The 15018-nt window shown below is 41.7% G+C and overlaps 1 protein-coding gene across 3 annotated transcripts in view; it reads right to left on the bottom strand.

The window, feature by feature from the left end:
- Positions 1-7593, bottom strand: part of AGBL1 (AGBL carboxypeptidase 1) — an 830430-nt gene extending 822837 nt beyond the window's left edge. For 2 of the 3 annotated variants that reach the window (XM_068275160.1, XM_068275161.1), the window contains exon 1: positions 7105-7592. In XM_068275160.1, coding sequence (XP_068131261.1) covers positions 7105-7155 — 51 coding nt within the window. In that variant the 5' untranslated portion in view covers positions 7156-7592. Of the gene's footprint in view, positions 1-7104 lie in introns of all 3 variants that reach the window. The other variant, XM_068275162.1, reaches the window with a different exon arrangement.
- Between the last annotated feature and the right edge of the window lie 7425 nt (positions 7594-15018).

Below are 15018 nucleotides of genomic sequence, written 5' to 3'. Positions count from 1 at the left end.
AAATATTTGGGCACCAGCTTTTGGCTATTAAAAAGCTGAGCCCCTTTACACTATCTGAATGCCAGAAACCAATATTTCTGCTGTAGCCAATATCTGGTGCTTGGCTACACAAAAACCAACCACCAGTAGCCATAAAAAAACACCTGGTTTTAGCTAGCAATGTATTTGTGCTAATTTTCATTATACTGTATGCTGTGTCCAAATCAATGCCATCCATTTCCACTGCGTCCATCTGCTTGATACATTTATTTGTTTATTTATTTAGCGTCAGCATATTACGCAGCGCTTTACAGAGTATACTGTCTTGTCACTAACTGTCCCTCAGAGGGGCTCACAATCTAGTCCCTACCATAGTCATATGTCTATGTATGTATCGTGTAGTATATAGTCTGGGGCATGAAGGTTTAGTGCCTTAAAGGGAACCCCGGGTGAAAGGGATATGGAGACTGCCATATTTACTGTATTTCCTTGAAAACATTGCCAGTTGCTTGGCAGTCCTGCTGATCTTCTGGCATAAGTAATGTCTGAGTAAAAACCCTGGAACAAGCATACGGCTAATCCAATAAAACTAGAGTACCTGATCTGCTGCATGCTTGGGGTCTATGGCTAAAAGTATTAGAGACACAAGATCAGGAGGACTTAAGGGGCCCATACACTCAGCCGATTTTCTGGCCGACCGATCGATCCCGATCGATCAATCGATTGAAAATCGGTTGGCCAATCAACCGATCGATGGCTGATTTCGATCGATTTCGATGGATTTCCATCGAACTGGCGGGGTGGAAAATTTAGGTCGATCTGATGAGATTGCTTATCAGTTTGCATTGGCCTTAATGGAAATCTGATGGCAAAAAAATGCCATCAGATCGAATTTCAATAGATTTCAAACTGAAATCTATTGGAATTCAATCCTGGTAAAAAATGTTCTAAAAACGCATCAGATAGATCATCAGATGCATTTCTTATTTATCTGCTGCCAATCTGACGAGTGTATGGGCACCTTTACAGGCAACTGGTATTGTTTAAAAGGAAATAAATATGGCTGCCTCCATATCCCTTTCACTAATGGTTCCCTTTAATTATTTCAAAAGAAACAAACAGAGACCTCTGTTTTCTAATAGATTTGGTGTAAGGGCCATAATATTAATTGTAAATGATTTATTGTTCCTTTAACTTGGTAGTTTCTGTTTTTATGCAGCACACTACAGAACTCCTGTAGTGTCACAGATGTCACAGTGCCTCAGGATATTCCTAAAGGCTGATTATTATTATCAGCATGCTGGGTGATGGGCAATGCTGTGCTCGTTCACTAGGAGAAGGGCTGCTTCTTATATATATTGAGAATCTGGGGAAAACTGTTTTTTTTTTCATGTTGATAAAACCAAAATCAGTTATCATGCAATTAACAAAACTATAGTCCTTAAAGAGGAACTTCAGCCTAAACAAACATACTGTCATTAAGTTGCATTAGTTCTATTAATTAAAATAGATAGGTAAAATAATATCTCTTACCCACCCTGTTTTAAAAGAGCAGGCAAATGTTTGATTTCATAAGGGCAGCGATCTTTTTGGTTGAAAAGAGCTGACAGGGAGCATGAGACACAGTTCCAACTGTCCTGTGTGCTGATCACCCCTCCCAGTTGCTAGGCAACAACACAGGAAACCCATCATGCTTTGCACAGCATCAGGGGAAAAATGCCTGGGCAGTTTTGTTTGATGGGGCGGAGCTTAGCTTTTGTGCAGCTAAAAATAAGGCTTAGGTAAGAAAAAAGTTCTGATGCTGTGAAACTGTTAAAGAAGCACGAAGCCTTTTCAGTGCTGCTGAGTAGATTTTCAGTCTGGAGGTTCACTTTAAGTGAATATACAATATACTGTGATTATTGGCATAAATACATACATACGATATGGTTCAGCATGGTGGCATACTGAATAGCACTTTCACCCTGTACAACTACGGCCCCCAGAATAAATGTGGGCCAGGACATTATCTGTATGGAGTTTCATGTTTTCCCTGTGTCTGCGTTGGTTTCCTCTGGGCTCTCCCCTTTCCTCCCACTTTAAAATCATACAGAAAAGTTAATTTGTCCCCTTCGAAACCTGTCTTAGATAGGAACATAAGTCTATGACTATGGCAGTGATAGTTTGAGAGCTCCTCTGAGGGAGAGGGAGAGATTGCTCACACTAAGATGTGCAAAATTGCACATGTACCTTACCCACACGTTTTTCACAACATCATACGTATTTGTATGCAGAAAACCGTGCACTGTCCACAAACTTGCTGCAACAGGCTGTCAGATTTTTTGCGCATAAACCCATTGATTTTGGGCTGTCAAACAATGCACTCGGATGTGCTAAGTGTGAACCCTGCCTCAGTGACATGGCTATATACTCTGTAAAGCACTATATAAATGCACAAAGATAATAGTAATAACTGTGCCATAGTTTTCACAATTTCATTACTAGATTTCATGCCACAACCTATGTGTATTACAGTGAGGCCAATATCCTAAATATAAGTTTCTTCTTCATTTTGCATCGCTCCATGATGGTGATCACATGTGCTCATATTCAGCAGCAGTGATGCATCATGGGAAACTACAGCTGCTCACATAAAGCTGAATTATTACAAATATCTTCTGTTTTAAGAAGGCACAATTATATTCAGCAGTGGTTCGCAGGCATCCCTGCCATTCATCACATCTCCAATGGAAAATAAAGCAGTTTCAGCTAGACGGTAGACCTCTTTTATTTGTTTTAGCAGGCATTCTGTCACTTGTACAAGTAACTCCATACCTCACTCGCTCCTTCAGAAAAGTGATGATGAATTGTCTTCTAGACTACAAATATGGTCTCTACTTGAAAGTACTTTCTTTTTCTTTGAATGTATCATGTTCGGGAGAAAGTGAACCTCCACAAACATTCATCCCATCAAACACCACATACTTCCTACGTTTTGTTTGTTTTTTCTTTTTTTCTATCTAACTTCTATCCATATTTATCATGTGGGGGGAAAAAGTTGGCATTAATTTCACATCAAAACAGAATAATCACAGCTTTGACCTTGACCTTGACATGAACAACAAGTAAATTGGTTTCCCAAGTAAAGAAACTCTTTAGAAAGGTATGGCTGTACTAGTAGTTTTGGTACTCTTGCATTCCTGCACGCTAAGGGTCTGTTCTCATAAGCACCTTGCATTGTAATGCCGCACACATCAGATCAGCAATGCACTGTACTGATTTTCAAATAAGTAGTGAGGTACAGGGGCATCGTAATATGGGGTGCAGAGGTTGCGACCACATCGGGGCCCTTGGGCCAGAGGGGCCCACAGGGGCCCTCCCTCAACTTCAGTATTAGCTCTCTAGTGGTCCTGTGCTCATAACAATCACTTCTATAGATACTCTGAATAGTGGTAATCATTAACAAACTGCTCCCCATCCCCTTCTTGCACCTCTGACACTGTAGTTGCCATTGGCAGGTTTTGGTGTGCCGTATCAATTGTTAGGTACGGTATAAGGTGCTTGGGGGGCCCCATTGGAAAACTTGCATCGGGGCCCACAGCTCCTTAGCTACGCCACTTATGAGGTACAATTAATGTCATAGGCGTGAATATATATATAGGTTGTGAATCTATCCCATAATGTGAACAAACCCCCAGGCTAGGTTCACCATGGGTGTTACGTTGCATTTCCTAAAACAGCAGGACTTTAACAGAATGGGAAAGCAGCAATGCACATTGTCTATGCCTTGCACTGAATACAGTAAAGCATACAGTAAATGAAAAGTATCCTTACCTGTCACTGCTAACGAACATGTTTTGAGGTAATGCACTGCATGCATGCAGTGCATTGGGATGCCACATGCTGCTATACTGCAACGCACCTGCCGCACTGTAAATGTCACTGCATTACAGTGTGGCAAGCTGCATTACAATGCAGCCATTAAGCCGCATCGCAGCGTATCACTTTGAACGTAACCAGATGCATGAGCTTTGGCAAGTAAAACAGTGCTTAAAGCAAACCTGATTCCTGAACTGAAAATGAAAAGTCAAAATAAACACACATACATGTCATACTTACCTCCCGTGTAGTGTACTCAGCAATCTCTATCTCCTCTCCTGCGTCTTGTTTCTTCACTGTGATCAATGGAATTATCCGCCCTCCATTTAAAAAATGGCCATTACCCCATAACAGCTTCCTGGTCAGCACACTGTTAAACTGTAACATCACCCACATGAGACATAGGGAAACATGGACATTACCTTGCACATCTGTTGTCAGTTCAGTTATAACTGACAACAATTTATATATAACTGACAGCAACTGATATATTTCAGTTCTGACAAAATCTTGGCAGAACTGACTGGAAGAAGTCATTGTTAGAAGAAAATGGTGAGCTTCTAAGAGGAACTGCTGGCATGGCTAGTATGTAATATTCATTTGCAGGTACATCATGTGTTTATTTTAAATATTTTTTCTCAGTTTAGGTTCTCTTTAAAAAAAATTAAGTAATTTAACATAACTACTTTTAAAAATGCTTCCTAGTTAAGGCTCTCTGTGGACACAAACCCATACTGTACATATATGTATCAAATTAAGTTTATGACTTCGTTATTTTTTTTCCAAATTAGTACTTTTGTGCATAAAAAGTACATGTTAAATAATAATTTTTCCACTTAGTTATACTGTTTAAAGGTATTACATTCCCAACAGAGCACTAATAATTAATTTATTATTAACTCATTTTGAATTTGTAGTGTGTTTATTTTCTTTAAAAAAAAGCGTTGAAGGGTAGAAAAGAGACTTTGTATGCTTAATCGTAACAGAAAAATGCATTCAGTCGTGAATACCTTTCAATGAAATAATTAATAAAAACACTTATATATAGAAGTGGGTGTTAAAAGATAAGTATTTTTCACAATAGAACCACTTTATAACACTCATTACGGCTTTGAAAAAAATAAAGATTAACCAAATTAATACATTGTATGCTGATCATTGAAAGAAAAAGATTTTTAATAAAAAGAAAAAGAAAAACAAAAGCAGGATAGACTGACATTAGGTGGTAAACGTTTACGGCCATGACCTGGGACTAATTGGACTAGTAAGAAGATTTCAGAATGGCTTGTGAATAGGTGGTTATGTACTTACAGTCATGTGCAGTCATTTAAATATATACATTTTTATTTATTTTAATTTTTTTTGGTACGATTGCAGCTGATCATTAATCTATGCAGAAGTGCAGACGTAAATCAAACCCAGTGTCTATGCATTCATAATGTAGATTTAATTCATAAGGGACAATGGGCCTGATGCAGTAAAATCAGTTAAAGTTGCCATGCGCATTGAGCACTGCATGGCAATTTCACTGTTAATAGTGCAGGGGAGCCATAAACCATAGCGCCACATGTGTTACCGTGCATTACGCTACGCATTACCATAGCAACACACACAATAACACAGTAATTACAGTAGCCTGACAGTAAGGGTTAACACCCAGTGTTCCGCCTGTGCTAGGTACAGTAAAATTGCTGTTTTTTCCCTGCGCACGGCAACTTTACCGGATTTTGCTGCAACAGGCCCAATGGCCCTTATTTAATTCACCTTGTTCTCCTAAATTCTCTCCTAGGTGATATTTTCGCACTTTATTGATAAAATGCCTTCTAAGCCACCAGAAAGGAAGAAGATACTCAGAATAATTTTGATAGTACTTTTTCCTTTTGGTACTTAATCAGTTGCAGAATGTTGAAAAGTTATTTTAAACAGAAGATGACAAATTATCTACTAGGAGAAAACTTAGGAGAAAAGGGCCCATATGCAATTAACTTTTTCTCAGGAGTTGTCTCATACGAGATAATTTTCATCTTCTCTTTAAATTAACTTTTCAGCATTTTGCAATGGAAAAAATACCAACATTTTGGGGAAAAACAACTATCAACATTATTTGGAGTATTTTCTTGCTTGTTGGTGGCCTAAAAGGCATTTTATGACAAGGGGCCATATGCAATTCACTTTTTCACCTGAGTTTTCTCCTAGGAGATCATTTTCATCTTCTCTTTAAACTTACGTTACAGCATTTTCTGACTGAAAAACTACCCAAAAGTTGGTGAAAAAGTACTAATAAATGTATTTAGAGTATTTTCTTGCATGCTGGTGGCTTAAAAAGCATTTTATGACAAATTGTGAAAATATCACCTAGGAGAAAACTCAGGAGAAAAAAGTGAATTGCATATGGGTCATAGGCCCGTATGCAATTCCCTTCTTCACCTGACTTTTCTCCTAGGAGATAATTTTTCATCCTCGATTTAAAATAACTTTTTAGCATTTTACAATGGGAAAAGTACCAAAAAGTAGGTAAAAAACTACTGTCAACATTATTTTGAATATTTGTTAGTTTGCAGATAGTTTAAAAGTCATTTTATGTCAAGTTTTGAAAATATCACCTAGGAGAAAACCCAGGTGAAAAAGTGAATTGCATATGGGTCATAATGTTATGTATCCAGTTAGATAACACACTTTAAAGATGCATATCTGCATATTACAGACATGCTGCTGTTATCGCTTTTCTGCTGAATATTATAGTAAGCTTTGGGATTCTTGTCACATATAGTCAGAAAATATTATACAACTGAAAAAGATAGTTATTCCACACACACTACGCAGTGCTATACAGCGTGTCACTTAAATCAGTGTTATGATGCAGTTTAGATGGAAAGCTTTGACAGGTGGGTCACATGGGAATACAGGAAGTGTGCAGTAAGACATACAAAGAGAGAACGTATGTGTGCGCCAGTTTCAGGCATCTATTAATAAATGTCTTTGAAGATTTCCAACTTCATGCCCCAGATGGTGACTAACTGCTACATAGACAGGTTGTAGTACAACTTATGAATGAAGTTACTTGGTATTGTACTTTTATGCAGTGTTACAAGACGGCATGTCAGGAAGACTGCATTACTTCACAGAGTCCTTACAAAGAACACTATGCCACACTAACTATAATTAATACAAATGTGTCTTCAGAATCAAAGGCATAAACAATTTAGCAATTGTATACAGGACAGCGTTCTGCTAGTTATGATTACAGTCATGCCACACAGTTCTTACCTGTAAAGTAGAAAGTAGAACTTGCAGACCACTAGACCCTTCAGATGCCATATCTGTACCAATGCCAGCTATCTCTCACTCGCTTTCTGGTCAAATAGGCAAGCAGCAGACACAATGCAGCTTAACCCGTCTCTGCCAAGTCTCTGATGCCTTCTGTCCCAGGGGCAGATCAAGTCACATATACACAGGCATGCCACAACTCCAAACAGTGCAACTCTAGACCTCAGCCGTGAGAAATAAATGACAGGCTGCTACTGTGACGATTACATTAATGTCCCATATAAAGAATCTGAGAGATTAAGCAGGATCTCCATGCCGGATACATGGAGGAGTGTAGAAGTCCTTGTTGGGAAAAATAGGAGGCAGCCAGGAACTTCAAGTCAGCAAACAAAATGGGCAGGAGTGGCTGAGGAAGAACATGACAGACACTGGCAGGCTGTGTCCACTGTACAAATATCCTCCGAAGACAAGAGTGCTGCACAGTGACAAGCTGGCCCCCTAGTCCAGATGAAACTAGATCCTGTGTCTCACACACACTGAGCACTGATGGGCACCAAAAGGGACACTCCAGGAAAAAACAATCACTCAGTAAATGGAAGAAAATATCTATACAGGCTGTCCCCTACTTACAAACAATTTTCATTTTCTGGAGGTTGCTTGTAAGTTGAAGTTGTTTGTAAGTTGAGTCATGTGTTATACTGTACATAGTAAAACATGGATAAATGATTGCTTTCAAGCAACTCTGGATTTGGATTCTGTTTACAATGTGCTTTAAAGTGAACCTAAACTGAAATAAAAAAAACAGACTTTACCTTACCTGGGGCTTCTGGCTGCCCTGTGCCCGCGGCGTCACAAAGCAATCCTCTGGTCCCCGCAGGAACCCTCTGTAATTTGAATGAGTGGCCCTGCTGCACACACCTCCTGATTGTGCTCCCGTGGATGCAGTACGAAGAAAAACCTCTACTGCGCATGCACTCCCGGCAATGGGAGCGTGATAGAGGACACGCATTGTCACAGCAGCGCAAGCGCAGTAGCCGTTGACTCGCCAGTTGGCCGGCTGGAAGAGGGTAGCTTTGGGGGACTGGAGGATCAGTTTAGTGACAACAAGGGCATAGCGCGGGCACAGGGTGGCTGCAGGGGGCTGGTAGAAGCTCCAGGTAAGTTAAAATATTTTTTATTACTTCAGTTTAGGATCCCTTTAAACTTGTTTTAAACTACTTACAACAGTTTATACAACACTATAATATATAACAACAAAAATATAAAATAACAATACCAGCACTGTATATTTTGTGCATGGAGACAACTTTGTATGGATGAACTGTTGTAACTCGAGTTGTTTGTAAGTAGGGGACTGTCTGCACTTCTTTTTGTTGTAAATATATTTTTTTCCTGCATTAATGGCCACATGATGCAGTGCTCTACAGTGTACATTGAAAGGACCACTGTTATGAAAAATGTTAAATGCATACATATAAAATGTACGTTACATTTATCATAGAGTAAAACGAAGACAGATCTGACAGGTTTTGGACAGGTCCATCTCCTCATGAGAGATTCTCAAAATTACCTTTATTTTTTTACAAAAGCACTCCCCCAGAAAGGATGTATACAAAAATCGCAGCCTGATTTTATACTAGTTTGCACATTATCTGGCATCTGGACTGAGCAACTGCAGGTGAGGTCTTTTGCAAATAAAGAAACAACTAAAAATCCCCTATGAAGAGGTGGACTACTCCAAAACCTTATAGAGCTGTCACTTTTTCCCTACCTACTGTAAGTGACAGTCCTTATTTGTAAGCCTTGTTTCTTACACAACGTATTCATGCAGAGTATCAGACCATGTTTATACTATTAAATAGTACAGGCTGGCTGCAACAGTGGCACTGCAATGCTCAGTAATAAAAAGGGAAATACACACGCATGCGCTATTCCCTATTCATTTCAATAGGACTGACTGCAGTTCATCATGTGCAGATAGACAGTGGAGTCTGTGGCTCTCCATACATCTTGGGTACATTATGGACTGGGCGAAATGTGGTAGTTTGCTACCCAGTGGTAGCAATTCCTGGGCTATACAGAGCCTTTGGCATCGAGACCTAAAATTCCTTTCACTGAGTGAAGAGAAAAGCCAAGAGAAATCATGGTGGCCATGTATGCCAAGAGTAGTAAAGGATAGTTTATGGTATTCAAAGCTTAAGACAGATCAAAAAGGATGAGTGTGAAATAATAGTCTTTACAGCTGGCAGTCAGTAAATCACTGATCACTTTAACAAGGGCAGTTTCAATGTAATGGTCATCATAAATTAACATAGAAAAAGAGCGTCACTTTTTTTTACAAGTTATGTGGGAGATGATGAGGTGGCCTGTATGACAACATAGAAAGAAAAAGGGGATCTTAAAGAGAATCTGTATTGTTAAAATCGCACAAAAGTAAACATACCAGTGCGTTAGGGGACATCTCCTATTCCCCTCTGTCACAATTTCGCCACTCCTCGCCGCATTAAAAGTGGTTAAAAACAGTTTTAAAAAGTTTGTTTATAAACAAACAAAATGGCCACCAAAACAGGAAGTAGGTTGATGTACAGTATGTCCACACATAGAAAATACATCCACACACAAGCAGGCTGTATACACCCTTCCTTTTGAATCTCAAGAGATCATTTGTGTGTTTCTTTCCCCCTGCAGCTATCTTCCACTGAAGTGTCGGGCTGTTTCTTCCTGCAGAGTTCAGACAGCTCTGCCTGTGTGTAATTCCTCAGTATGTGAAAGCCCAGCCAGCTCAGAGGAGGATTTATCCAGCTTGTAAAAGATAAGAGAGAAGAGAGAAGCTGCCCTAATCTAAATAATACACAGGCTGTGTGCAGAGAGGGGCCTGGAGGGGGGAGATACATCACAGAACCACAACACTGAAGAAATTGGCAGCCTTCCAGACACAGGCTGACAAGTCTGACAAGAGAGAGATACGTTGATTTATTACAGAGACTGTGATAGTACAAAGTGCTGCAGTAAGCCAGAACACATTAGAATAGCTTTTGGAACTTGTAGGATGATAAAAAACAGGATGTAATTTTTGTTACGGAGTCTCTTTAAAGGTAGATATAATATTGCAATGATGGGCAGATTCAACCAAGAGACAAATCTCCCTAATCGCATTTGATTAGAGAGATATCTGTCGGCTGCTCACACGCCACAGACCGATTCCCGATCAATTTCATGCTGAAATCAATCCAGAATCAGCCTTGTGACGCTGCATCCGCCGCTTCACCGGCCCAACGCTGTCTCCCTAATGTGCCCCCCCCCCCCCCGGTGCACGGTGCACTATACAATACCTGTCTGCATCCGCCGCTTTTCCACCGCTGGCTTCGTCCTTCATCCGGCAACGTGTGGCGCCTGTATGGATGAAGGACTGTGCTTGGAGCCAGCGGTGGACACAGAGAGGTAATGTATACAGCACTGGGCACTCAGGGGCATATTGCACATTAGGGAAGACAGTGGCAGGGTTTGGTCGCATTCGTCAATCGTCCTGATATCGCTCGCCGTTACCATTGTGTACCTAATCGAAGAAGTCGGCCCTACATCTTGCAGCATGTCCGGCCGATTCATACCACCAATATCAGCCCAAAATTGGTTTTTATCACTTGGTGGCACCAATTTTCATTTGATCATAATAATTAAATCAGATGGTTGATCAGCCACCAAGTCAACTGATGTATGGCCCCCTTTACACAGCTGCTAATTAAGTAAACATGTGTAGCGAAGCTGTGTATATTTCAAACATCTAGTCATGTGGCGAAAAAAAAATATTTTATTTTATAAATATGTTTAAATTATTAATACTAAATAAATCTTTGTGTCTTCAGTCCGCAGTGTGGTGATGGTGGTGGTGACATATTGGTATCTAGCATAGCTGTTAATGAGGAATCCGTGCCTCTCTGGGTACACTGACTCCTTGGATCCAAGTTACTGAGGCTGTGAGGAAGGAAGGGCAAACATTTAATCAATCATCCACGCTGATAGAAATTTGCCTGATCAGCTCCCGCGATCATGTTTCTCAGATCTGCATCCACTGGTCTGCCAGTATTTAATACCACCTGCTGTTAAACTGTTCCTATATTTACATGTTTCAAAAGAAATGCTTGCGTTAGGAATTCTTCTTAGCTAGTAATTCATCACTTACTTATTTGTTAACTGATGATCTTTAATAAGCTGTATCCAAGAGATTAACTACTGCTTATGGTCATGTTTGTCTATGCAAATGTGCATACAAGGATGCCTTGATAAGACCTTCTTGAATCAGACCCTCTATTCACAAATTATATTTCACTAATCCACTTTGTGTACAGGTTATTGATCACAGATATGTAAGCAGCATCAGGGCTGGGTCGAGGCAGAGACCAGAGAGGCTCCAGCCTCAGGGCGCAGTGTAGGAGGGGGCGCACAACTCACTCAGCTATCATTCCCCTATTGTGTTTGAAGCAGAGAGAAATAAGAAAAGGGGATACATGGCAGTAATTGCAAGCCACATAACTAGAGATTAAGGAGTTGGGGGCCCTGGGACGCCTCTTAATCTAATAGCAATCAGTGTGTGATGGCTGGGTTGGGAGGGATGGAGGGGCGCACTTTGGTGTCTCAGCCTAGGTTGCTGGAGGATCTTGTCCCGCGTCCATACAAAAAGGGCGTCGGGAAAAAAGGGCGTGTGGTGTAAACGGTAATAGCTCTTACAAAAATATTGTCAGTAGTAGGAAAATTACCTCTGCAGCGGAGAGCAGCGCAGCCTCTGCTCTCGCGTCTGACATCACGGTGGATGCCGCCGCCGCCTCCTTGGCATCGCATCACACTAGGTCAGGTCTCTCCAGGTCACATCAGTACAGAAGGGCGCATGCGCGCACACAGAGACAGGACCTTTATGCGCTGAGGAGGAAGGTCAGCTGACAACTCAGTCTGATCCTTCGCTATCTCATTGGCTGAGGCTAGTGGGTGGAGCCGCAGGTACACCTTGTGTATTTAAGACCGTAGCGGTCAGTGCATCATTGTCTGCTGTTGCTGAAACTTTGCGGTTAAGCTCTCAGACCTTAGATAGTTCCGGTGTGCTTTGATCCGGGAGGAAACCGGGGATTTCACACAAGATAGGAATTGTTTGATAGCTATAATTATAATTGATATTATTGTCTCTATGTGTATGAACCTTGCCTGAACTTTGTTTATCCTTTTGCCTCACGATTCTGTACTCAGTCTTCTGTCTAGTTGCCGACTCGATTCTGCTCTCGCTCTCTAATTCTGTACCTCTGCATATCTGATTGTTGCCAACCTTGGCTATACTACGACTCTGATTGCTGATTTAGTACCGACTTCCTGACTTCTGACCGATCCGTTACTGACCTTGCCTGAACGACCACTCTTGTTATAAGTGATAGACCCCACAGCCAGGGGCTATCACTTACTTGTGATATTCCCCACAGCCAGGGGCTATCACATAGGAGTACTCCTGAACTACTGTGCACCCAAACACGTGTGATCACACCTTTATTAAAATACTGACATATTGCTGTACTTATATACAGTATGTTGTATTGCTAACTAGTCTGTTGAGCTCACTCTGACCAGCAGAGCACCACCGATCATTACAAATATTGTGTTGTATTTCGTTTACAATAATGTTTTACAAATTAGCAACTTGAGGACCCACCCTTTACCCCCCCTTAAGGACCAGCGCTGTTTGAAGGGATCTGTGCTGGGTGGGCTCTGCAGCCCCCAGCACAGATAAGAGGGCACGCAGAGCGATCAGATCGCCCCCCTTTTTTCCCCCTATGGGGATGATGTGCAGGGGGGGTCTGATCGCTCCTGCGTGCAGGCTAGTTGCGGGGGGGGGCACCTCAAAGCCCCCCTCCGCGGTGACATTCACCCCCCTCCCTCTCCTACCTCTTCTGCCGGTGATCCGGGCTGCACAGGACGCTATCTGTCCTGTGCAGCCAGTGACAGGACGTCCCCTGTCACATGGAGGCGATCCCCGGCCGCTGATTGGCCGGGGATCGCCGATCTGCCTTACGGCGCTGCTGCGCAGCAGCGCCGTACAATGTAAACAAAGCGGATTATTTCCGCTTGTGTTTACATTTAGCCTGCGAGCCGCCATCGGCGGCCCGCAGGCTATTCACGGAGCCCCCCGCCGTGATTTGACAGGAAGCAGCCGCTCGCGCGAGCGGCTGCTTCCTAATTAATCAGCCTGCAGCTGGCGACGCTGTAATGCGTCGCTGGTCCTGCAGCTGCCACTTTGCCGACGCACGGTATAAGCGTGCGGTCGGCAAGTGGTTAAAAAACCTTTAATAATGTCTATGAAATCGCAAATTGTGAATACGATAATCTTCCCTGTTTTGAAAGTGAAACCTATATAATTACGTTTGTTAAAATGATAATATATGTATAATCGTTATCATTGTATAATATTGTGTATAACCTTCATTTATCGTTTCTTTTTTTTTTCCGAACTCAGCTCTGTATCTATGGTACCAGACTCAGCGAATAGGCTTCATCGCAAACCTCTTTATGTCTGGTAAATCAGTTTGCATCATAGTTCGACACTCTTTATATACTTTCTTTTATTTTATCCATATAAAGTAAATGCATATTGAAACTACAAAAAATATACAAACCGAACACAGATATTCTTATACAACCCAACCCACATATTCAAACCAATACATACGCCCCCCAAACATCCTACTGCACATACAGACCCATCTATACCTTCATGCACCCATAATATACCCACCTACAAACATACTGACCTAGTCATTCCCAACCAAACAATCACACCATTCCCCAAACTCCTCGTCATCCAATATTACCTATAATCTGTATGGGTACTGATCCCCTCTAAAGCCCAGTCTACACGGCACAACCCCCGGTGCAACCCTACCCCAACTCCGCCCATGACCCAACCAGCCCCGATACGCCCGACCGGAGCCCGACCCGACCCAACCCGACTCGCCACCGCAAACAATGGCAAATTGAGCCGACCCCAGCCGAAACCCGGATCAGACACACCGGACCAGGCCGGGCCGCAAACAGAGCTGTTCCCTGAAAAGCCCAGAGAATCGCACCGCGCAGATGGGGCCCCAACAACCTCCAGCATACTGATTGTAACACACCTACGTATGCCTCCCTACTGCCCACTATGGATTCCTACAGCCCTTTCAACATTTATCATGTCTTATATTTCTAACCACCTGCCCCTACCACTAGTTCCATCCACCCCTTTTTAAGTTTCCCCAGCCAGTTGTCATCAAGCTTTTTTACATTATATATTTCTCCATCTACAGCAGCCGCCTCCTCCCAAAAATCGAACATACTCGATATCCATTCCTATATTTTAATGGGGTCTTTACTTTTCCGTTTCTGAGCTATGATATTACCGGGCCCGGCAACCAATTAACCAACTTCCCTCAATTCTTTTACTAGCACATTACTTTCAGAGTCAATGATGCCAAAAATTGCCTCCATTTTGTCAATCTGAACACATTTTCCCAAATACTTACCCCAAAAGACCTCTAGTTCTCCCCATAGTCCTCTTACCATCGGGCAACTCCATCACATATGTAACTCATCTGCACCCCCTGATCAAATCGCCAACATTGATTCTTTTGGTTCTCTGTAAAACTTGCCATCCTGGCCGGTGTAAAATACCATCTGGCTATGGTTTTGTATTGAGTCCATTGTAATTTTCTAAGGGGGTATTTCCAGATTATATTGGTTACCTGATTCCATCTATGCTCATCTAAAGGGACTCTCAGATCTATCTCCCATTTTTCTCGTCATTTTGAAGATCTGTCACAGATGTTATCCTGCATATATTTATAGCATTTAGATATAAACTTTTTTGGTTTCTCATTCTTAACGATCCATTGTTCAATTGTA

This window comes from Hyperolius riggenbachi, chromosome 3 (genome assembly GCF_040937935.1).
Source record: "Hyperolius riggenbachi isolate aHypRig1 chromosome 3, aHypRig1.pri, whole genome shotgun sequence".
Lineage (NCBI taxonomy): Eukaryota > Metazoa > Chordata > Amphibia > Anura > Hyperoliidae > Hyperolius > Hyperolius riggenbachi.
The sequence above is the reverse complement of the archived record's forward strand: the minus strand, read 5'-3'. Positions and strand labels throughout refer to the sequence as shown.